At 38.7% G+C, this 24,566-nt stretch overlaps 1 protein-coding gene across 1 annotated transcript in view; it reads right to left on the bottom strand.

Moving 5' to 3' along the window:
- The window catches only part of ephb3a (eph receptor B3a), a 35,888-nt gene extending 21,126 nt beyond the window's left edge, over positions 1-14,762 (bottom strand). Inside the window, exons 1-4 of the mRNA XM_079612409.1 lie at positions 14,384-14,762; positions 10,704-10,768; positions 6,357-6,641; positions 4,793-5,180 (exon numbers count right to left, since the gene is read on the bottom strand). Of these exons, the coding sequence (XP_079468535.1) occupies positions 4,793-5,180; positions 6,357-6,641; positions 10,704-10,768; positions 14,384-14,447 (802 nt within the window). The 5' untranslated portion in view covers positions 14,448-14,762. The remainder of the gene's footprint in view (positions 1-4,792; positions 5,181-6,356; positions 6,642-10,703; positions 10,769-14,383) is intronic.
- Positions 14,763-24,566: the final 9,804 nt, after the last annotated feature.

Raw genomic sequence — 24,566 nt, 5'->3', positions numbered from 1 at the left:
AAATAATACTCAAGCTTTACCATAGATGTTAAAGTTTTTATATTATAAGCTCTACATTTCTCCTTTTAAATCCTACAAAAATTGGCCCCATTCATTTTTCATTTTAAGTGCCATGCCTTAACTTCATTGTTACGACAACGACAAGACTAAAACCCTAAACAACCATAAAAATGACAACAATCTTAAAGCTCAAATAACACTCCAGTTTTAAAAGAATCATTAATGTAAGTGCTTTCATATCATATCTGCTTTTGAATCCTCAAAACAAATTCCCTTCGTTCACTTCCATTGTAAGTGCCTCACCGTAACCGTGACGATGTAACGCCCAAAACCTAACAACCATACAAAATAACAAGAATAACTTTACAAACTCCCCCATTCACTTCCATTGTAAGTGCCACCACATAAACTTTGATTTTTTGTAATCAACATTATACCACAAATGTTGTCAGTTGATCTTAACCTGGAATATTCCTTCAAGATTACCACTTTTTACAGTGCACCATGTCGCCCCTTGATATCCAAAGTGAAATCTGGGTCACGAACCAGCTGCAGATCACTGGAATACATTTTTTTTTTCCATTGCAAAAATGGCACACTTCAGAATACGATTCGAAACATTTACAATAATAACGAATCACCCAAGCTCAGATAAAGTTAGTTCGCTAACCGCGCCGCCGAGGCCAAACTGTGCAATAATGATGCGCTAAACTCAGTCCGTTTCTTTTGGAAGAAAATGGCTGACGTAACAGTCTGGCTGAGGAATCTGCAGCTTTCACAAAGCTCTGTTCTCCCTGTAAACAAGCCACCACGCCCGTATCTCCACACAAAACTCTGCAGTTAATGAGGAACATGCTGAGAATCATGTCCTGCTTGTGACACCGCCGGTGAATTATAGCACATACAGAACAAAAAAAACCCGTCTTCAGTATTCCTCCAATGACACATATCGCTTCACGGCTTGTGTAATAAGACAGTGGAAAATCCGAGCGAGTGGCCCCTGCTCTCAAACCTTAACACGCGTGGCGTTCCGCATTCAGACCGAGTGCGAGAATGAGACTGGAAGAGCTTTGAGAGAGAGAGAGAGAAAAGTGAGAACATACCCAACCTGACAGATAAATGTTAACTGGCTTGGCTGTTTCCCTTCTGTGTGTGTGTGTGTGTGCGGATTAATGCTGGAAGGTGATAAAGGAAATTAGACGCACTCTCCATTGGCCACGGCGCATCTCACGGCTGTATAGCGCGGCCCTGGAGAGTCGTTTATCAGTCCTTTAAAGCAAGCTCTTAACCTTGAACAACCAGATGGAAACAAATGAGCCGCCACATACTGGCAATCTCAAAGGAAGTTCCCCCTCTGTCCACCAGTTCCTTCCCAGAGAACAGTCCAGGAGGCCCGTCCAATTCACATTTTATTACTCCGAGCCCACCTCATCATTCGCTCTCTCCTCCCCCGCTCTCTGTAGTCTATCTTTTAATTTTCCCCATTACTCTCCCAGACTCGCGTTCGAGAATTGGTCTCGCCTTCTGCAGCCGCATCCGTCTCTGGTACATCGCTCTGTTAGGGCCCTATCAGATGTGTCAATGGAAGCTGTGGGCTGCGCTGTTGGCAGCTTTGTTCTCTGACACCACTGCAGTCCTCCACCCATTACCGAGACTCTCTCTCTCTCTCTCTCTCTTCTGTGCTGAGCCCAGATAAGGTCTGCGGAGAGACTGTGGATGAGTACGGCTCCAGACTCCAGATTCGGGACTGGCAGGCTATACTAGTCTTGTTGAGCTCCGAAATTCTGGCCTTTTCATATTCAGCTAACACCCCTATTAGCGGTTTTGGCCCTTTGACCCCAGAATGCAAAAAGGAATCCAATTAGCAAGTCACTTTAGTAACTTCACTTGTGTCAAACCCATTTGAATTTCTTTCTTCTATTGAATACAAATGGAGAATGTACTGACTACTCCTATTCATTTAATAAAATTGAACAGTGATATGGGGCGTGGAGCTCCAAAACGAAAAAAAACCCCTCAAAAAAAGTAGGTAATGGGACTCACAAATTAATTCCCATTTACTTGTATCAAATGGAAAAATGTAAATGAATTTAAATTTTTTGGAGGGAAAATAATTTAAATTGTCTATGTGTAATAAGTTCACTTTTGTGTTCTTACGAGACAAATTTGCAATATGACAACACCTTCGCTTAAAGGATTAGTTTACTTTCAAAACATTTTTGGCTGATAATTTACTCACCCCGATGTCATCCAAGATGTCCATGTCTTTCTTTCTTCAGTCGAAAAGAAATTAAGGTTTTTGAGGAAAACATTCCAGGATTTTTCACAATATAATGGACTTCAATGGTCCAAATGCCCGTCTCAATGCAGCTTCAAAGGCTCTACACGATCCCAGACTTATCTAGCGAAACGATCGTTCATTTTCTAAAAATAAATACAAATTATATACTTTTTAACCACAAATGCCCGTCTTGTACCATCTCAAAGATATGCCACGTATTACGTCATCACGTTGGTAAGGTCCTGGAATGTTTTCCTGACACGGGGGTGAGTAAATTATCAGCAAAACATTTTTTTGAAAGTGAACTAATCCTTTAAAAGCGTGCTCAATTGACCGTTCGCAAAGACCCGCCCCCCTTAGTTACTGTCGCTAAGCCCGACAAGCTACGCCGCTCTCACGCCACACCATGTTCTCACGCAGTGAAAAATACATCACGGAGCTGACAACTGACAACACGCTGACAGACAGGACAGACCAGGTTACTTTTGGGTTACTTTTGATATTAAACATATTAAACAAAGTCTCACCTTTCAAATTTGGTCATTTTTTAGAATAATTTTAAACAATAAATACCGTTTTGTGGCTCTTTAATGTGTCTGATAGATCGCTGTAGAGCATCAGTTAAAGCTGCTCGTGAACCGATCATCTCTTCCTTCAAGTTAATTACATCAAATAAACATGAATGAACATCAGAAGGAATGTTGTTTTAACCGCGGAAAGGCGTCAGTACACTCCGCTTCTCAAGTTCAAATCCTCCCATGTTAATCTACTAACTCTCCTGACTGCTTAGTCGGACAAAATGGCGGATGGCGAAGTATGATTGGTCAGATCACCTGTCAATCAAGCTCCCTGCAAAGGGTCAATTGAAAGTATTTGAGTAATATAATTGGGTGTAGCTTTTATTAAACAGGGCAAATTAGCGTGAAAGGGCAATTGGAAAAAGCGCAGATGGGAGTGGGAAGTTCTGCTCGTGACCTACTGACGACGTGCAAATTAAAGAACAGACGCAGCCGGATCATTTCCATAATGACCAACACAATCTACCAAGAGCAGCGCAAATTAGCATCTGGTTTAAAGGAACACTTCACCCATTTGCATTAGACTTTGTATCTTTAGAAACCCAGTCACATTTTCGAATGGTCATGGTTTATTCCCTTATTTTCCCCTGAGATGGGAGAAATAAGGATTTAAGTGTTCCACTTCCTGCTTTTTATGACGCAAAAATCGTCATTTTGCGTCATAAAAAGCAGGAAGTCAAATTTTTTTGAATAAGGTTAAGACTACAAACACTAGATCATCATTTATCCAGTAGAAGGCGCTGTTCCGCATGTTTTCAACCCGCCCATAGAGGGATCTCACTCACAGAATGTACATATAGTGTCAGCCATTCTTTATTTGGAAGCTAAGCTAACAGTTTCTTATTCTGTGGAGAAAGTAGTAGCGGTGACCATCCTCTTTTTCCCGGACATGTCCGGCCGTCGAGATGGTCCAAAATGTCCGGGATTCGGCTTTTGCTTTCTGCAGTCGCATTCATAGTTTACATGCACACCTTTTGTTTCAATCTAACTGAATTCATTCCGATCGGTGAATCTGAATGTAGTGTTTTACATGAACGCTAAACAAGTGATCGTTTGATGTGCGTTTTAACATTGCTAGGAAAATTCCCGCTCCTCCGTGAGAGATACGAGACCGGTGCGTCTCACAGGCGCCGGCGCCACTCTTCAGTAATCACGCCACCGGGCTCGCGCGCCGTTCTCCGCGGCCGTCAGTCTCGTTCCTGCTCGTCACAGTAAACATGAGGAATGGCGACTGAAGAACGCAAAAGCCGAATCCTGGACATTTTGGGCGACATCAAAATACTGGGCAGACTCACGGAGACTCACTAGTAGCATAGCCTTGTTGTTTACTGCGATCTCTTACCGGTAGGCGTGGCCTCCTAGGGCAGCGAAGCAAGTGCATTCTGGGAGTTGTTGTCTTTCATCCCCATAAGCCAAAAATACATTTTCTGGCTTTTCTCAGTCTAGAAGGCTCGAAATTCAAAAATAATTTCACATTTCTTCTACATAAATGACCCATTTTAAATACACATTCATCTTTCCAGAGGTGAAGTGTTCCTTTAAGACATGCTTTCTGGGCAGTAAATAATGGCACATGTACCTTTAAATTTACTAGCGCAAACCTTCGTAAATCTCGCCCTAAATGTGAAATTAGTTCAAATCAACAAAGAACTAGTTCACATCATCTTCAAATGTTAAGAAAAGATCACTTAATGTGAAAAAAAAAAATGCTATTCAGTGTGAGGTATGTTTTAATAATCTTGCAAAAAAAAAAAAAATTAGCATTGCCAGTGGCTGCTTAAAAGAGGATAATAAAACCTCTCTGACCTGCAAGTAACCTTTGCGTTGCTTCCATGCAGATTTTATAATCCGCGTATTGTAGCATCTGCCAGCATACATTCAAAAGCTTTAACCAGAATCCGCTTTACTCAGATTTAAAAAGCCAAACACTTACCCTGGCACTGAGTGTCTTTCTTGGCCGGCTCAAAGCCCGGCATGCAGGTGCACGCTCCCACGGGAACCATCCATTCTCCATCTCCGTTACAGTACAGCTTTAGAGGGACCGATTCCTCTGCGGCGTTTGGCACGCAGGCTCCGGCAGCGATGACCAGAGACGTGGCCTCGGCGCCAGTGGCCGTCTCAGGGAACACAGCGAAGTTGGCAATGGTGGTGGAGCACTTTTTAAAGAAGATCCTGGCCGAGATGAGGGACATGCAGGCGCCCAGGTCCTGGAAGGCCAGGTAGAAACCAGCTTTGGAAAGAGGACCGAAGCTCCGTACTTTGGTGTTGACGATTCCCGATTCCAGCAATGAGAAGCTCTCGTCGGGGGCGATGGTGTCCACCTGGGACAAAAGGCAACGGATTAGGTAAAGACATTCAATTGGACGTTTGTGTCCGATCACATCAGGAAGGGACCTATTAAGTCATCAATTATTTAGTCTTTTTAACCCTCTGGTGATCTTCAGTAATTTGTAAGTTTTTTTTTTTTTTTTTTTTTTACTTAATTGGAATGGTACGAAACTTGGTAAAGGTTTTGACAGTTGCTATGTGAAAAAAAAAAAAAAAAAAAAACACGGACATGATTCGAAAAGGTTAAATGGTCCTGTAAATAATATAGTCACACTTGTGCTCCTCGCGTTCTAAAATGACCACATTGGAAATATGAGACGAATTTTAGCTAGTGGAAACTTTTGGTACTGCAGCCAGACAAAATCTTACTGAAAGCTACTTTTTTGAGATATCAAGCTCAAATTTGGAACCCAACTAGTTTAGATGTATGGCTTTGATTGTCTTGCAGTCAGTATATATATATTGCATATCAAAATTTAAAATAGTATTTTTGTGCATTTTTCATAACAGTACACGTAAAATTCTGTTACTTTTTAAAACGTTTTTCCACTTCAGCAATAATCTGCCAAAAAAGGTTGAAAAGTCTTTACTCCAAAGCATTCAATATTTACAGTTTAACTCTTTTTTACTCAAAAAGTGAATAAATGGATTATAAATACAGCGTAAATATAATTTAGTATAAAAAAATCCCCTACATTAATAAAATAAAATATAGTACCGGTACATTAATTACATTGAAAAAATAAATTCTGTCATTTTTGACAGACACGCGAGGTCTGGTCACATTAGCTAATATTTGGCTAAATCTGTGTAAAATATTTTGCGTTCTTACTAAATTCCCTATCGATTGATTTTCTTGAAATACTGGATTTCTCTTTTGCTGAAACAATGGTAAACATGACTTACTTTCTCATGCAGAGCACACAAAAATAATATTGGACCCCTCTGACATTCATTAAATGGACACTAACATAATTATTTTATGTTTCACAAAAGATAGAAAATCATAACAGGTTTGGAATGACATGAGGGTGAGTTAACAATAGAATGTTTAACACACTATCCCTTTAAATATGCGTTATATTCCCAAGTAAAGAGTGAAAATGCCACTATTCACCAAAACATTGCAGAATGTATCGTTATGCAACGTGTCTAATTAAAAGTCAGACCTTCACGTAGGGATTCTCCCTCCAAGGCGGGCTGCTTGCTGTGGCCATGTCTCCATCCGATTCATAGTAGAACAAATTAAAGGTCTCCTTACAGGAGCCGGGAATATTGGGAATACTGCCACAGTCCCGCACAGAGAACTTGAGCTCCACGTAGACCCGGAGGACTCCTCGGCGGGGGATGAAGTCTGTCCGGAGCCAGTTGTTCTGATTGGGCTTCAGTACGTTACAGACCTGGTATGTCCTGATGGGGCTCAAGTGGTCATCGTATCCACTCACTTCCTCCCACTGAGAAGCACACAACACACTGTCACTGACTGCACACTCAACTTGAAATGTAACTGCATCCAGTGCAGTGTAATTTATCATTTAAGTCTTACTGCGTTGCTTCCTACCAAAGAAACAAACATGGAACCAAGTGAGGCTATAACTTGTGACCTTCCTCACTCTTTATAGTGAAATCATTCTTTGTATATACCAGTTTCTATCGAATGTAACAGAGGTTGTGTCTCATTGCAAAGGCTGCATCGCATTTGTTGGCTGCATACGTCATTGAGCCTGCTTCATTTCAGTTAACTGACCACTACATTCAAAACTCGTAAAGAAATTACAACAATTTACGCTTGACTAGGAATAACGATCAGTTGTATAATGGTTACTGTCCTGAAATAAGACGTTTGCGGACGACAAATTTGACCTCCGGAGGACGCAGCCTTCAAAATAAGACATGGCCTGAGTGTCCTGACCAAGCACAATGTAATAAAGATACACGAAGAAGTAACGATTCGGTACATATCACGATACTGAACTCACGATGCGATATTATTGCGATACTCCAAAACGTGTTGTTAAAGGTTAACCAAAAATGTACTGTTGATTAAAATGTAGTATTACATTGGGGGTGTAAATGAATAGGCTTGGACTTGGTGTTGGTAACCCAATGCAGGACAATGGTGACACCAGAATGATTCTGAAGCTTAAAATACTGAATTATTTTAGACAAATATGCTTGCATTTTGTCACTGACTAGATTTATTTAAAATAACGTAGGCCACTTTTTACTGGCAACATCAGACATTTGGAAAACTCAAGACCCACAAATATTCCCCCATTGCATTATTATACATTATACAGTACTTATACCAAAACTCTGTAAACTGGAATTTTTTACATTTTGGGTGAACTGTACTGTATACAAACATTATATATTGTCACTATCCACGATAGATATTGTTGCATTTTTGTATTGCGATAGATTGTGACACGATATATTGTTACACCCCTAAAAGATACACAAAAATCTTCAATCTTGACCCCCAATCAGCTGTGACAGGACTTGGTTTCAATTTCTGTGAAACTACAACTCCACCCGCCCACAGTGAAATCTCATTGGTCCACAATCTTTCTCCACATAATTGAATGGATCAGTGACATAACACTCTTATTTTTGTTCTGAATCTATTAATTTAGACAGAAATAAATGCAGGTCATGACTTAAATACACCTACTTTTTCGATTACCATACTGTAATTTCTTAATTATAACTCATTTTGATATTATTCTTTTTTTAAATGTCAGGATGATACATTTAATCCTGATATCATAATGAAATAAAGCGTAATGTTTTTTTTTTTAGGTAATTTGCCATGATTTTGTATTATTATTTCTTAGAAAAAATATTGCTTCACTGCTTTTTAAAGTCAAAAAATGCAACCAATATGGTGCAACCAACATGCTGTGAAAGACTGTGTGTCAAGATCAATTGATCTTATTCAAATATACGATACTTTGACCTTCAAGATTCAGGTTGTTAAATGTCATGTGATGCAACTCCACAAAAATCTATATATAAATGATTAATTCATGATGTTTGTAAAAACAAAAACATTTACTTTTTTTTACATGTTTACAAATGAAAATAATGGTTAAGATGTGTACACTTACATGTATTCAAAATGTTAGGAACATTTTATTTTTACTTAATGGAAAATGTCAATTTTAGAGTAATAAAATTGAAACTTTTCACAATCTCTGTCATTGATCAATATATGAAACATCTCATATTTTGGGATTGGCTGTGAAATCACCTCACATTTCGGCGTTCAATATGGACAAACAAATTCTCACTGAAAAAAAAAGTGTTGCATCGTGTCTGGTTGGGACACAGTGTCACACAAAACATGAAAATCATAAAATCTAGATCTATTGATTGATACCTCTAAGTTGTGCCCCAAAGTAGCACTAAATGGAAGTAGGAATAATGAACGACTCAAATGCTCAATTAAACTCATGTCGGTGGTTAGGGGAAATAGAAATGCTTTCTCAAAAGTGACATTTGGGTTCCCTGAACTTCTCACAACACAATTAAGAGGCGTCGCAGCGAGTGGTAGCATGTGTTTATCTCCAGGTGTGAAGGAACACATTACTTATGATGATGCATGCCTTTTGAGATGCCAGACATCGAGCACAAGCCTGCGGAAAGGGCTGAGCTGCTTAAGATTGTTGCCATGGCAACCCATCATTTCCATTGACTGACTTCGCATGCACATTCCAAAGACAAATCATGCAACGGGAGAGAGTGGATTTTGGTGGGGTGGGGTTGGTGGGGGGGGGGTTGGTTTAGGTGTCAAGCTTAAGGTCAGAATCGCTGTGGTTAATTTCTTCACCAGTCACATGTGTAAAATAAACTGCTGCTGTAAGTCTCCAGCATACATAAGTGCATTCTTGCAAACAGAGAGGTTGAGAGCGATTATTCTTGTTAATGGCCTCCTTTCATTTGTCTTGTTAAGACAAATGAAAGGAGGCCATTAACTACACATCATAGAGAGGGCCTTTTTGACTGTGTGTCAAGATCAATTGGCCAAACATTTGGTAATTTGACCTTTAATATTCAGGTTTTAAAATATCATGTGGTGCAACTCTTGTAAAAATGTATAGGGCACATCTGGGCAAAAAGTGCACTGTGTAAAGGGCACCTTTAAAATAAAAGTCTTCTTAATGGTTTTCAGTTGTGTTTAAGGTAATTCAATCAAAAGCTTTTCAATAATGGAAGAATATGGTATTTGGGGTAAAAGGCGCCCCTGCTGTTGGGGCGGAACTCATAATAATTAACATGATAATAAAATAGCTGAGTTTTCCATTTGTTGATATTACATGGTTAGATTCAGATGGTAAATATCATAAATCAAGTTGGGTGTCCATCTTAGAGATAATCACCATATTCTATATATAATGAAACCATGATATTTAAAAAAAAAAATATTATAATAATATTAATCATATAATAAAATACTATTTGTTGTTACCCTTGTAAATCTAGATTACATTATTCTGGGATCTTCTTCAATGATTTCAGAATCTTAACTTTTCTAAAATATATTTTTTTAAAGCATTTTTATATTAACATTATTTTAATGACAGCATATCAAAATAAACAGAACATAGTACAAACTTTGCTAGGGTGATTGTTTTGTATTAACAAGTATTAACTAAGACATTATTAATTTATTTTATTTTTTTAGCTAAAGTATTTGTGTAAATCCTTGCCCCACGCTGGTGAGCCTTTTGCCCCAGATTTTTAAACAAAATAATAAACAACCTTCATGATTTATCTTCACACAAATCTGTTGCTCCATCACTGTTCAATACAAACATATATAATTTGCACTATGGGAGTAGTGAAAAGCAACATTTTCTGTTGTACCCTATATCAATGAATAATTCATGATATTTGTAAAAACAAAAACGTTTACTTAAACTGAAAAAAAAAAGAGAAAATTATTACGATTTTCATGTATTCAAAATGTTATGAATTAGGAAGTCATTAAATTGAAACTTTTCTTGAAAATGGCAGAACATCTTCACAATCTTCGTCATGGATCCATACATTTCAACATCTCATATTTTAAGATTGGCTGTGAAATCGTGCCACATTTTGGCGTTCAATATGGACCAACAACTTAATTTAGATACCGCAGGTACGTCTGCAAGATGTCCGTTAAAGATCACTTCATCTGGAAAGCATCTGCTGTCTACTTACATCTGATAGACGTCTTTAAGATGTCAGTTTTACATACATTCTAAATCATAAACATCTCTAAGACGTTTTCTAAACGTCTATTTGACATCTTACAGGAAACGTCCTATAGACGTATTGCAGATGAGCAAACACGTCTTCCTGAGGTAAACGCGCATCAAATAGACGTCTCCGTGATGAACGTGTGCTATCCGAATTCTCACTGTAAAAGTTTTGCTTTATGTCGGTGGTTAGGATAATTAGAAGTGCCATTTTCCAGTCAATGCATGTGCTGATTAATATCCAGCCTTATGGAAAGCGCTAACAACACTCACCCCGCTTTCTGGATAGGTGGTCCACGCCAGCTCTGTAGTTGCCCACCTGCTGTCGATAAGAGTCTCTGCAAAAACAGGCAATCAATGAGGCTCCGACAACAGCAGCCTCCATCACAAACACAAACAGAGCATCACGGTGCTAAAAAACGGTAATTTAACCGGCTACATATCAAAGCACTTCACTCATTTGAAATCCCTGCATATGTGGAAGGGCCTAATCACTGTTTTCACTCCGCACACTAATAATGCGATCCGCATTTATCTACCCACTCCAGCTCTGGCCTGTGGCTGATCTGAGAACAGATCCTGTTGCGTACCGCAGGGATGCTCGCTGTTTCTCTAAATACACTCCGATCAGTGGAGCAAAACTGCACGAGCCAGCTTCCGCAAATTAGCCGCACATTCGAATGTTTTATTCACTTTGTAAGTCGCCGTCCGATGAGGCCGAGCGCTCGCTTCAAATTAATGTGACGCTGCACACATCTGCAAGCAAATCCGTGGAATATTTAGAGCAGAACATCAACTTAGCTGATTAAGGCCCCGGTAAATACGTGCATGCGACGCGCACTGGCAAACACACACATGGTGTTTATGTGGATTGTGGCTACACCTCGCTTTAATGGTGCTGTAAATCACACAGAGAGTTAATTGTGTGATGAAATAGCTGTGAGGGCATCTCGCTGTGTGAAATATTCATAAATTTGGGGGGCGATCTTTTGATGCTTTGATCAATTCCTTGTGATCGCATTCAGTCTTTCCTCAAGGCTCTTTGCATCTGTGCATCGTGGAAAAACAAAGTCGCGATTTTCATCAGTTTTGCACAAAGGAGCTTATTGGTGTCTGTTTCACACAGATGAGTGCACAGGATGTTCTTTGAAACTTTGTATTGTACAGTCAGCAGATTTACAAAACACCTCATTATCCTTTGAAATCATTTGTAACTCCGCTAGACTTTAACTGTAAAGAAAAGCAAACAACCTTTAAAGGCACTTTTACGGTGTTTGCAGGAGGAAAATAATACTGGAGCTTATTTGTTTTATTGCAAGAAGTATATTAACATGCAATTTAGAAATTGGTTTTCATTCAGAAAATACTCATGCAAATGTTGTAAGGCCCGTTCACACCAAGGATGATAACCATAACAATTAAATAATTATTTAATGCAATGAGAATATGTGAAGTACACATCCCAACTATAACGGTAACGACACAGAGGAATGCTATTGATAAAAATGACCAATCAGCCAATTAGCCAATCAGAATTCTTACGCCTTATTGAACTTAAAGCGACAGATGACATAACAGCAATGTAAACAGATGACAAGACATGGTGTGGAATACTATCATTATAGTTACTGTTACTGTACAAAATCGATATGAGATTGTAGCTTGGTATCATACAGAATGTGTGCATGTCAATCGGACTACAATTGGACTTAACATTAGGCGTTTACAACAGTGATGTGCAGCGGACACATCACAAGCAAGGTATGCTATAAACGTCCGTATCAATTATTTGTATATGCGTTATATGCAATGTATTCTCTGTCAGCCAGATTAAAGGGCCGTTCACACAGAGTTTGTGCAAATAAAAATATGAGACGATATAGTGTAATGGGGGGGGGGGGCAGTTACGTTGAAGCCTTTTTATAACCCTGTCATGCACGAGACACTGCAAAAGACGCAAGATGTGAGCACAATAGTCAAACACATTCATTTAGCATAGACCAAATGCAGTGAAGTGCACAAAACGATGCTTGATTATTAGCTGTGTTATTATCATGTAATAACAATATAATAACACAAGCAGAAAAACAATCACCCTACCTTAATCCACAGTAATGACAACCACTAACTGGGCTAAAAACCCTTCTCATCCGTTTTATATTTATATGCCATAGTGCCTGGAAGGGCTTCTGACAGATGGACTGAATTGACACAGGGGACCCTGGATGCAGCTTTACACTTTTCCTCTTGTCATGAGGTGCCTGGCTCACTTGACCTCCATTGGAAGTGTAACTAATATAGTCTGTTAAGAAACCAGCTCAGAAACTAACCTATGAGTCAAACACCTACTCTCTCTCTCTCTCTCTCTCTCTCTCTCTCTCTCTCTCTCTCTCTCTCACACACACACACACACACACACACACACACACACACACACACTATCGATTGAGACCCTGACGCTGAAACTGATAAAGAATCGAGGTAGTCAAGGCCAAGGTGAAGGAGTATCAGGCTTCACTGTAGTTAAGAATTACTGGGACATGACCAAGGTGCATAATGATGCCAGCTATGCATGTATCAGCGCCTATAAAAATATGTATCAAAATCCTGCCTTGAGACTGTCATTTTGTAACATGGAACATTGCCAAGCAGTAATTTGTTTTGAATGTGAAATTAATAATTTCCAAGCATTAAATTACAAGAAAGCGAGACTAATTGCCTTTATGCATTTTTTTTAAACAAATATGCGAACAATAGATCTTATTAATCTTTATTTACGTGAGTATATATACTGTATCATTTTAAATTACATTTGGGATTGGGGGCTAGAATATACAGAGACTAACCTATTCATAAGAGTCCTCGACAAGAACGTAGTGTGAAGTCAACAAACCTCAAAGGTATCAATAGCTATTCCGAAACCACACCTAGGCTCAATGTTGGCACGTTTCACCTCACCACTGTTTTCAAGATAGCAACTGGCTTGGATTTCATTTCAAAATGCATTGTTACTTTGAAGCGACTCCTTTTTTTTCTCACCTAGTATAGTCCTTTGAACAGCTGTGATCATACAAGCCAATTAACATGTGTGGCAATTACACTGATCGTGATGCTGCCATCATCACTATCTGGGTAAAAGCCTTTAGGGTGAAATGTGTCACACCAGAGCAACAGGGGGCTTTCAGCAGTCCTAAACCATGTGTCACACAAATGCACAAAGCACACCTGAAAATATAACAACTACATGCGAATTTTAATACAGAAATGATCAAAGCAGAACACTGATCATAAGCTCGCAAGACTCAACACATGCAAGCGAATTAAATATGCTTGGATGTGTAACGTCTTCATTTAAAACAACGGTTACTATAATTTATTTAGTCTGTGTTTTTTTTTTTTTTTTACGGGTTGTTATAAAAACAAAGGCAATGAGCATGTGGACAAACAGCATCGTCTGTATCAATACATGGACATGCCATAACACAAACATTGCCTATCACTGGTCACCTCACTGGTAAAGCTTCAGAAATAGAATTCAACACTGAATAAAACATACCTTTGGATATTAGAATTCTTCAGAATAATGGGAAACAAATGTAATGCTGATTCAGTAAGCCCTGTTGCTAGTAAAAGGCTATAACGAATTTCCTCTTTTCATGAAGCCTATTCACTTTAAACGCACTAATATATATTTGCAACCGACTGTGCTTATTCAACTGCATCCCTGTCCGAAGAATAAAATGCTAAATCGCACCAAGACATTTAAGTTTTCGTCGAACGCGAAGTTTTCGAGCACGAACAGTCCTCGCGGTACGTAAAGCTTTAGTCCAGTACAGTTTTTTAATTATATATTCTGCATTTATTAATTTATTTCATAAAAGCAATAGCCAGCTGATGACCATAACACCAGGTCGGAAACCGAGTAGCCCCGTAACAAAGAGCGTTACACTTACCCTCAACAGCGAGAATAACGGGAACCCAAAGGCTGTATAATAACAGCGAATAATCCATTGTCATGAAGCTTGAGGTTGCAACATGAATAGCGTTTTGTCTATATGTCACCGGGACAGAAAGTATCGTAAAATCTCTGCATACAGAGACTGGCGGGGCGAATTCACGCCTTGAGAAATTACAGCCTGAGAAAAAAAAATGCCCAGCTCCTTTTTGGTTTGGTTGTCTTCAGGTTTTTCATTCACAACTGTTCGCACCATGGAATCCACGACCTCTTTCGTGAGCGCAGTCTATCATGGTCTTCTACATGTGTGGCATCATCCTCATCCTCAGTGTGAAAGAAGCTGTTGATTCTCTGCGACTGCACGGAGGAGTGTCAGTTGCGAGGAATGATGGGGGGCGAAAGCTCTTCTGGTCCCAAGGCAAAACCCTGCGGGATTCCGCTGATAACTTACAGACTAAGTACTCCCCCAAGTTATTTTATTTATGCATTTCATTATTTTTTTCCAGAGAGTGTTAAATCGACCTGTATCCATTTTATTGAAAATGCCTTTATAAGGGAAAACAAAATCCCCAGTGACAATTTGTGGCAAATCAGTAATGTATCGGTATTCTTTGATGCACAGCGCCACTCACTGTTTGTTTACTGCAGGGATTGGTGTTCTGTATTTTAGAAGGGAGAGACTTGGCAAATGGCCACGACTAGGTCACCCAACACCAATAAAATAAAAATCACCATCCAGCTTTCTGCTGATTAAATAATGGGCTGCATGTTGACAGGAAGGTTATGGGATACTGTAAACAATCATCAAAGCTGTAAATGAATGATATCGTGCTGGACATATTACTTCTGAAATGTAATCTGGTACTTATTACACAACAACATTTTTTAGCTAATCCAATCTGGTTACCTTTTGGATTCATTTTGATCTAACTGTTTTTTATTTGGTTTCACATGAAGAAATTACCCATGGTTTTGAAAGGAGAAACAGAGAGAGGAACAAACTCCGTAAACTAAACTTGTATCAATCCAAAGTGTGTCTTCCATTCCTTTACTTATGTTTTCATGAACTTCTAATTACTAATTTTAAAGTGCATTATAAAAACCAATTAACACTCATCATGTACAAATACATTTGATTAAACAACAGTAAGATTAGTGAGAAAAAATGAGTCTTTTGTCATGGTAATAACTTTAAGACATAAATTTTTTAAAAGAAGGATTGCAACAATGTATAATTAACCATACAACAATGGTAATTTATCATGCATTACATTTCAAGTATAAAGCCACTTGGGGGCAAACAAAGAGATGCATTTTAGATGTATTTAGTGTTATGTTTAGATTTAGTTTTTGCTTCATTGTGTTTTGTTTTGTATAATTTAATGAACAGCACTGTCGGATTGTTCCAGTTGCTGTCATTTTATTGATTTATGAAATACACGTTGATTCATTTGAACATTTCATTATGGAATTATCTATACAAGAGTTTTACACCTTTGACCTTCTGTTGCAAAAAATAAATTGTAATGGAAAACAATTTCCCCCTTTTTTCTCGCAAAAACCTTTTGTTTGGTCTTAACACCTCGACTTGCTGGAAGATCGTCGTGATTACTTCAGTTTGAAGTCATAACAGCGAAGAACATGATATAATCTCTGGGAAAATATATGACTTACACACTGAAATACAACCCAGCAGACGCACTGCACTACACTTAAACCCAATCATTGCATCACGGTAACTGGGAAATCAGGAGAGATCATTCAAAGATTTGCGGTAAACGGAACACAATTCAGACTCTTGAGGGAAACGGCTTCGATCTTCGGGTAAGACAATCTTTGATGATGCAAATATTACCTGGTTCAGAGAACGCTTAAATCTCAGGGATTTGATAACGTCTGATCATTTGATTTAGTCGTAGTACTTTCACCAGCAAATGCTAAAAGTCACTGATCAAAGTATCACACCATGTGCTAAATTCAACCCTTGTAACGCCCGCAATACTTCAAATTCTTGGGCAACCTCACATCTGTATCAAGAGGCGGATGTCAACAGGAGCTTGTTCTTATAGTGTTTGGACAGTTAGCCACTGGCAGACGGTGTCTGGGGAACAGAAGACAGGAAGAAGAGAGAAAGATGAAGGAGAACAGAGGGAGGGTACCGGAGGGCCAGGCGCCGAGTCAATACAGTAAGCTGACAGAGGTGGATGAAGCACTCCCCCTTTGTGGCTCGCTTTCAAGGCACTGCTGAAATATAGAGCTGCTCGGGCCACACGGGTGCAATAGACAGGTGTGGCGATGAAAACAGCTTTCAGTTTGTCACTGCTGAGCCTGCGAATCACAGGAATATTGAGCTTTCTCTGAAACCCAGAGTAGAGCTGGTAAATGCTATCGCAAAGGTCACTGCACTCTTCTCTTTAGCCCTGAACTTGGCAAACTACGTCCAGATAATGGACATTTTCTCAGTCATTTAAGCATTTGATCATTACAGAAGCAACGGACCATATATCTGTGACCCACTTCCTCTCGCTATTCAAAACACCTCATCACACTCTTTGTTTTCCTTTCTTTGTAGATCATCAAGGCTTTTCACTGACCCTCAATTATGATTTAGAGACTAGCCAATGACAAGAACCGAATGCTGACATGCAACACAGCACGGGTGTAGCAAACAACGGACACACAGAAGGCTAAATTTGGTCTCATTATATCCACCATTTTGAATACAGTAGCCTTGTCCCTGTGAACACTGAAGGACAGGATCACTTCAGTTATAGTTTGTATTCAAGTTTTAAAAAAAAATCAGTTCATGAATTTGAATGCACTCAGCACAGGTACGTCTGTAAGATGTCTGCTAAAGATCTGTTCATCTGGAAAGCATCTGCTGTGTAAAAACGTATGGAAAAGACGTTTTTACATACTTTTTAAATCTTAAACATCTTAAAGACATCTTGTCTATACTACATCTGACAGGACTCGCTAAAAAAAATACATCTTGCAGATGTAAATGCAGACATCAAATAGAAGTCTCTGAGATGTACTTGTGCAATCAGGGTATTGTTTCCCTCCTTAAATCATTTCATAAAAAAATAATTATAATGAATGAAAATGTTTAAAATGATGTCCACTCACATTAGATGATTCCAGTCATATCAAGCCCAACAAAAGCTGTTTTATTTTACATGTAGCGGGTCACCTCATGGGGTCCACCATGTTGAGATCACATGACAAGCATCCACACCACTAGGTGTCAGTATAAGTCCAAGATAGCCACTGCAATATTAACAAAAGAATACTGTGTGCCAAAAACTGCAGGAGCCTCCGAAATCACATTCTGTCCTTACTACATTTTATGAAAAGCGAACTTCACAAAGTTCACACATTCTAGATCTGAAATCCAACATAATCGCACAGCAATTCATAACTATTTTATGTTTTGGCAAATTGGCAACTAATTTGTACGATCCTATTCATACATTTTCGTACGATCTGCTTACGCCCCACTGATGGTTATAGGTTTAGGGTTGGGGTAAGAGGTGATCTTCATGCTTATACTTTTCCTAAAAAATCGTAAGTTTTCGTACAAATCAAGTCATACAAATTCATATGAAATTGAATTTGAAATTGAACTTGGCCTCTTAAAATGGTCAAGTTGGTTGTCTGAAAATACTACATCTGCTTCTTGTCATTATCATGCGACCCACGCCGTCGGTTGAATCACTTCACTGCCATTCACAACTTTGTTCCCGTGCCTCCTGTGTGTCACGGACAGCATTTCCCATAATCCTCCCTGGCACCTAACCATGCACACCTGGAACTCATCTAGCCCTCATCACCAGCACTATAAAGAGCACACACACTCCCTAAATCATGGGTTGCGTCCGAAAGTTTAGGCAGCTGACTTGTTGCCTTGCTGCTTTATCAGGCAATGACTTTGCAGGCAGTGTTTGTGTACAAAGGTACCTCACAAAACCGATTTTGGACGTGTTTCTTAAGGTGAAACACGGGGAAACTTTTTGAGCAATGTTGCCGGGCATTCTTGCCGAGCGATTGTTGCTTGGGCACTTTCCCATTGAAAATGGCCAATACATTTCTATCTGAATAATTTAGATCAGTCGTGGGCCCTGTGTCTCATCTGCTTGCCCGTTGACGGCAACATTGCCCAGCAACATCGCCCCAAAAGTTGCCCTGTGTATCATCACCTTTAGTTTGGTGAGAACTAAGTGGATATTTAAATGGCAGCGGCTATTTGCACTAAGTGCAATAGATGCTATTTAAACTAAGTGCAAATAATGATAGATCCTATTTACACTAAGTGCAAATACCAACTAGATGCTATTAAGTACAAATAGTGATTGCTGCTATTTACTTTAAGTTTAAATAGCAATGGATTCTATTTAGATTAAGTGAAAATAGCAATAGATTCTATTTACACAATGTTAAAATAGGTATTCTTTGCAAAGGGTGTAAATAGTAATTAGATGCTATTTATACTTATAAATAGTGGCAGATCCTATTTGCACCTCAGTATTGTTGGACATTAAACGGTATGCAATAATAACCGAGTGTGAATAATATTTTTTTCCAATTATTATTGAAATGCTGCGTTATTGGGACAATAAAGCCCTTCCTACACCTACCCTAACCAAAAAAACACTTGATTATTAAACATGCGTTAGACACTTTATTTCCACTTTTCAAATATATTCTTAATTTTTATTGATAATAAATGCCTTTCTGATATGATCTGATGTGATTGGAAAAGGGAGTGGAGCGAGTTCAGCAAAAGGCAGATTCGAACTTGGGTCAATTTCGTCAAATCTTTCTACCACATGCCTTACCCCTACGCTTCTGTTGACAATCCAGCGTCTTCCATGATTTTGTCCGGCCCAACCAGACGTCAGTGGGCGGAGTTAATGTAAATAGCCTCTGCCAACAAGGCAGGCTATTTGCACTTAGTGTAAATAGACACTCCAATAGTAATTTCTCACTAGAAATCACATCAAAAGTGGAAAACGGTTAAAAACATACTTCAAACTGACCACCAACTTCAACTTTCAGATGCCATCTTAATTTTTGAACAGGATTGTGTGCTAAAGCAGTAAAGGATACACATATGCTGCCTTAAAAAAATCGATCAGATGAAGGTATCTCTGAAGACAGGAAGCTAAGCTAGCATTACATTTGGACATGCCGGAGGCCTTCCTACCTTGGATGCATTCTCCGAAGGCAGCATTTATCAGCTTTTGAATGCAGCCATGGTCTACTTACCTTGATATCTGCTTTATGTTGCGGACTGCTAGCTACTACCAAAGTTAATCTCCAGTCATCGAAGTCGTCTTCCAGCCATCCCTCGTCTCAATGTTGTTCCCTCGTGTGTGTGTGTGTGTGTGTGTGTGCTCCATTGATTCTGCAAGACAAAGACCCAAAGTCAACAATACAAGTCTATCTCATCTGCAAACAATCTCAAGCATCATCACTTACCTGTTTATGCCTTGTGTTTCTGCCATGTCTGCAAATAAGCCTACCTGTTTAAGTTTTACCTCAGTTCTGTTCATTGAGTTGGTTGTGAAAGAAAAGGACTTCATGTTTCAAGTCTGTTACCTTCATTAGACAAACATTCAGTCATGCTTCTCTGCGATTTCGAGCAGGCTCTGTCATCTGCAGTTAGAGGACCGTCACGAGAGCCGCACACCAGTAAACAATTGTCAGGTTTCAAGGCAGGGGTGGTGATTTTGGATTAGTTTTGGTCTTCTTCTGCGGAATGAGATTTGGCGGACATCCTATATCAGCACTTTTACTTTGAGACGAACGAGTCCAGGATAGATCATGTGAATCTCTTCATCGGCCCCGGTTTTCTACCTCAGGAACGGATCCCTTAACTAGACAACAAAAATGAACCGAAAACATTTCCATTAGGAGTTTTTCTTTTTTCAGCTGTACTTTTTCATTGGGAGACAATCTCAATAAGGTATATTGATGACTCTGCACATTTTTTCCGTGCTGTTTTTGCTTCATGGTCTTCCTCCATTATTCATTTGCAGCCCGTTTTTTAATCTCCAGTGGGCTGACTCAGAATTCATTTTCCATTTGGAGAGTGTTCCCCCTGTCTGCACTTGTCCGTAGCATTGATTAAGTGGGTCCTTGTGGAGAGGAAATTATGTTTGGGTTTTAGCACTTTTTACACTGTATTTTTACTAATCTACCCAGTCTGGGACTTTGAATGAAGTTTTGCTTAGTTCAAGTGGGATTACGGTTTGAGTTTTGTGATCCCTGTGGCTTCTCATAGCAGTCTTCACATTTAAATTAAATTTGCAGGATTTTTTTGGGTGAATAAGTTTTTGTGTAAAATCCAGTATATGGTTACTGAAAATAAAAGTCACCAAGGTTGGTTTTATTGGTAAATTTTTTTTATTTTGTAAAATAATTTTAAAATGTTAAATATCTGTTTCTATTTTAATACATTTGAAAATGTATTCCTGTGATGCAAAGCTGAATTTTCAGTATCATTACTAGTCTTCAGTGTCACATGATCCTTCATAAATCATTCTAATATTATGATTTGCGGCACAAGAAACACTTCGAGTGTTTAAAACGGATGTACTGCTTAATTTTGTTTATCTTTGGAAAAAACATATTTCTCTGATGAATAGAAAAAGAAAAAAAACAGCTTTTTGATTTTTTTTTTTTTTGTAACTGTAAAGATCTTTACTGTCACTTTTGATCAATTTAATGCGTCCTTGCTGAATAAAAGTGTAAGTTTGGATAGTGTATTGAGACACTGCAGAATAAATCACAGAAAATGTACCAGACCAATTACTAAAATGGAAGCAATTGAATCCCTACTGACGTTTAAAAGCAGTTTCATGCTTATTGGGATGATTGAATTTCACGTGGCACAAAACCAATTCCTTAATTTTTGATAGATTTGATTTGTTGTTCCAGTAAAAAGTTTCTCCGTACATTGTCAATTAAAAACATTTCAAATGAACCAACCCATATATTTCAGAACTAATAATTGTCCCTAAGACTTTTTCAGTTGTTTTGCTATAAACAGTAAGTACGGAGACAGCATTTTCCCTAATACAGTGCCGAAAGATTTTCTTCCTTCATAAGTTCACAGCTGCCTTTTTTAATTTTAATATCACCCAAAAAAGTGATTTTTACAGAAGATTTCATTATAACCAAATCCCCAAGCGCCAGTAACTGGCACACGCCCTTCTCTTTTTCTATTTTTTACTTACAGTCAGTTTATTAAACTAAATCCCAGTGCTGAACAGGTGCAACTCAATAACTGACATCAGGTTGGTGATAAACATAAGAGCTGTTGATCAGTTTTCCTGCCTTCCGAGTTTCCATTTGCTATTTATTCAGTGTGAGACTGCATTGTTTTACCTTGGCCGAATTGATAACAGCTGGTATAAGGACCAAATAATCCAAATTCGTGTCTCCTTCTACCCTTGAACCTATTGTAACGTTGTGTTTGCGAGCCTCCCTCAAAGGCACCATCATAGTTTTCAATCAATTAAAGCTGTAGATCAAACACTAAGCTGGGTCTGGCATCGCTTGACTGTGTGTCTTTTGGGAGTGGGTTCAGATAACAGTGTGAATGAAAACCAGCTTACCGGGGGGGTTGGGGCACGGGAATATTTTACCCAGGCTGTTCTCTATGACTGCCACACCGACAGACTCTCACAAACTATCCGGGGAAATAAAATCTGGCTTCACCATAACACACTCCAGCAGAAGCATGAACCGACATACGATATTTGGGCCCTTGCAAAAACAAACCATGTAATGGTCTTCATGACTTCCATGTGCATATTTGAAACTCTAGTCCCCTGGACAAGGGGGAGGGCTTCTTCAATTTGCCTGTAATTGTTTATGTGCAAATTGTTTACAGAGTTGTTTCCCATAAAGACCGGCTGATATCCATTCTGAGCCTGCCAGTTGTCTTGGAAAGAACACACATCTGGTTAAAACTTCAGGAAAGCACTGAAATCTGATCTTCTTTCAAAGGTAGAGGGCATGGGAGAAAGGTCCCCGCTGCCCGCTCTTATTCCTGTCAGTTTGGACGTCGCTTCCCCTTTGCACGTAATACCTGTATGGAGTCATTAGATGCTAATTTACGCTTGAGTAAATATTACTAGGTCAGTGCGTTCCCTTGGGCCAACAGTTTGCATTAATGAATAATATGTCACCCACTTGGCTGTATGGCCACATCTCGTTCCATTAAGCCCGATATTAATCCACAAAATGGCTACAGCCCAAATTGAAGCCCTTGTCTGCGGTGCCAGAGGCCGATTCAAAGGCGGTGCCAGGGCTCAGAGACAAGTACAATAAATAAAGCCTTGTAAGTGCGTCGTAAAAATCACTTATCCTCATTTTGCGGTGGGCCAAGTTATGCTAAAGGGCAATCAACTAACATTTGGTCAGCAGGAAATTGCTCAAATCTGTATGTAATATTCAAAGTTGAATTGCAACATGAATTCCTCCCACATGTTGTTTTCTGTCCCTTCTGATTCAATCAGTTGAGAATTAAAAGAGCACATAGGAGAGAAAATCATACGACATATTTTTAATATCTTAATAGGTTCTCCTAGATGGGAACCAGATTAATTGTTAAGCAATTTCAGAAAAAAATATTGTCAATCATTGTACTTATTACACAAGTTCGTGGGGTAAGATGAGCCAGTGGGTAAGCTGTCCCAGCCCCTGTATCTTGGTAGCCCTACACTTTTATTGTCATGAGAACATATATTTTGGAACCACCCATCATTTCTGCCAGACTGTGATAAGGAGAAGCACATGGGAGGAGTGGAAGGCACCCATTTACTTTTTTTGGCTTGGGAAAGTAAAAGTTGAGCATAACAGATGTAATGGCTGTTACATCAAAGCAAATTTGTTCAGGTCTAAAAATATGTATGATGCACATTGGTGATTTAGCAACGTATAAAACCATTCAAATCGTTTAGCTAAATATTAGCCTAAATTGGTAAGCTAGCTAGTAAAAAAAAAAGAAAAAAAAAGGCAGCTATGACAAAGTGAGCCAAACACGGTGGGGTAAATTGAGCCAGCATTGAAGTTAAGTAAAATCTCTGAAGTATAAACTGGTATAATTATCATTTAGTGTTTTTTTCCCCCCAAGTTTATTTGATATGAACAATGTACAAGTACACAAAATCCTTCTCTTATACGAACCAGAATATATCTTTCCACCTGTAGTCTATAATGGCCTAACATGTTCGACATTTCAGAAAATCTAGGTCTTGAACATTTTGACTAAAAATTTAATTCGTTTCAGTGACATTTAATTCCATTCTAATTCAGTTTTTATTTCATTTTACTCAACAAGCTCTCCGTTTAGTCTGCTTTTGGGAAGGTTACAACATTGGTGTTGAACATAGGCTATTGTTTCAGAAATGCAAACAACTAATATTGAAATTTCGTTGGTTTTATGTTTTACAAGTTAAAAGAGATATGATTTGATTATTAAATGAATGTTTTAAGAGGTAAATCATCTTTACAATTTCACATTTGATTTAGATTCAGTTAGATGGTCAGTTTACACCCAGATGGTGCAACTTACCTACTGACTCGGATCATCTTACCCCAAACCTGGGGTAAATTGAGCCATAGGAACACTTTTTTAAATAAGAAGCCATGTTTTCAGAACATGTTTTTTTTCATAGATGTATTCTGATAATTTAAAATGATAGGAAACATCCTGAAATTAGTACAGATACTTTCATACTTCTGCCTCATTTCCCCTTATCTTTAGGATCACAGAAGTAAAACATGGTTCATCTTGTATGTATGTATGTATGTATGTATATACGATGAGGATATATAGTTTAAAATAGAAAAATGGGCTAATCATCAAGTCTGATCAAATCTTGTGCAAGGTAGACATCTAGTGGTCTTCCGTCAGTGTGAGGTGAAACAGAGGATTAAAACCACACTCTGCTAATTTATATGGACATTAAAAATATCTAAAAGTTCATTATTTTTTAAAAGAAGTAGGCTATTGTAGATACCATAGGCTAAACAAACGCAAGAAAAAAACGGCTTCGCGCAAAAGACAGATAGGAAACTGAATTCCTACATAGCATACTGGCATTATCTAAACGCATTCTGGATCAAATGTAGTCTCTTTATAAAGAAAACTGCAGCAGCAGCGTGCT

This window comes from Phoxinus phoxinus (genome assembly GCF_949152265.1).
Source record: "Phoxinus phoxinus genome assembly, chromosome: 5".
NCBI lineage: Eukaryota > Metazoa > Chordata > Actinopteri > Cypriniformes > Leuciscidae > Phoxinus > Phoxinus phoxinus.
This window is presented reverse-complemented; position numbering and strand designations above follow the sequence as displayed.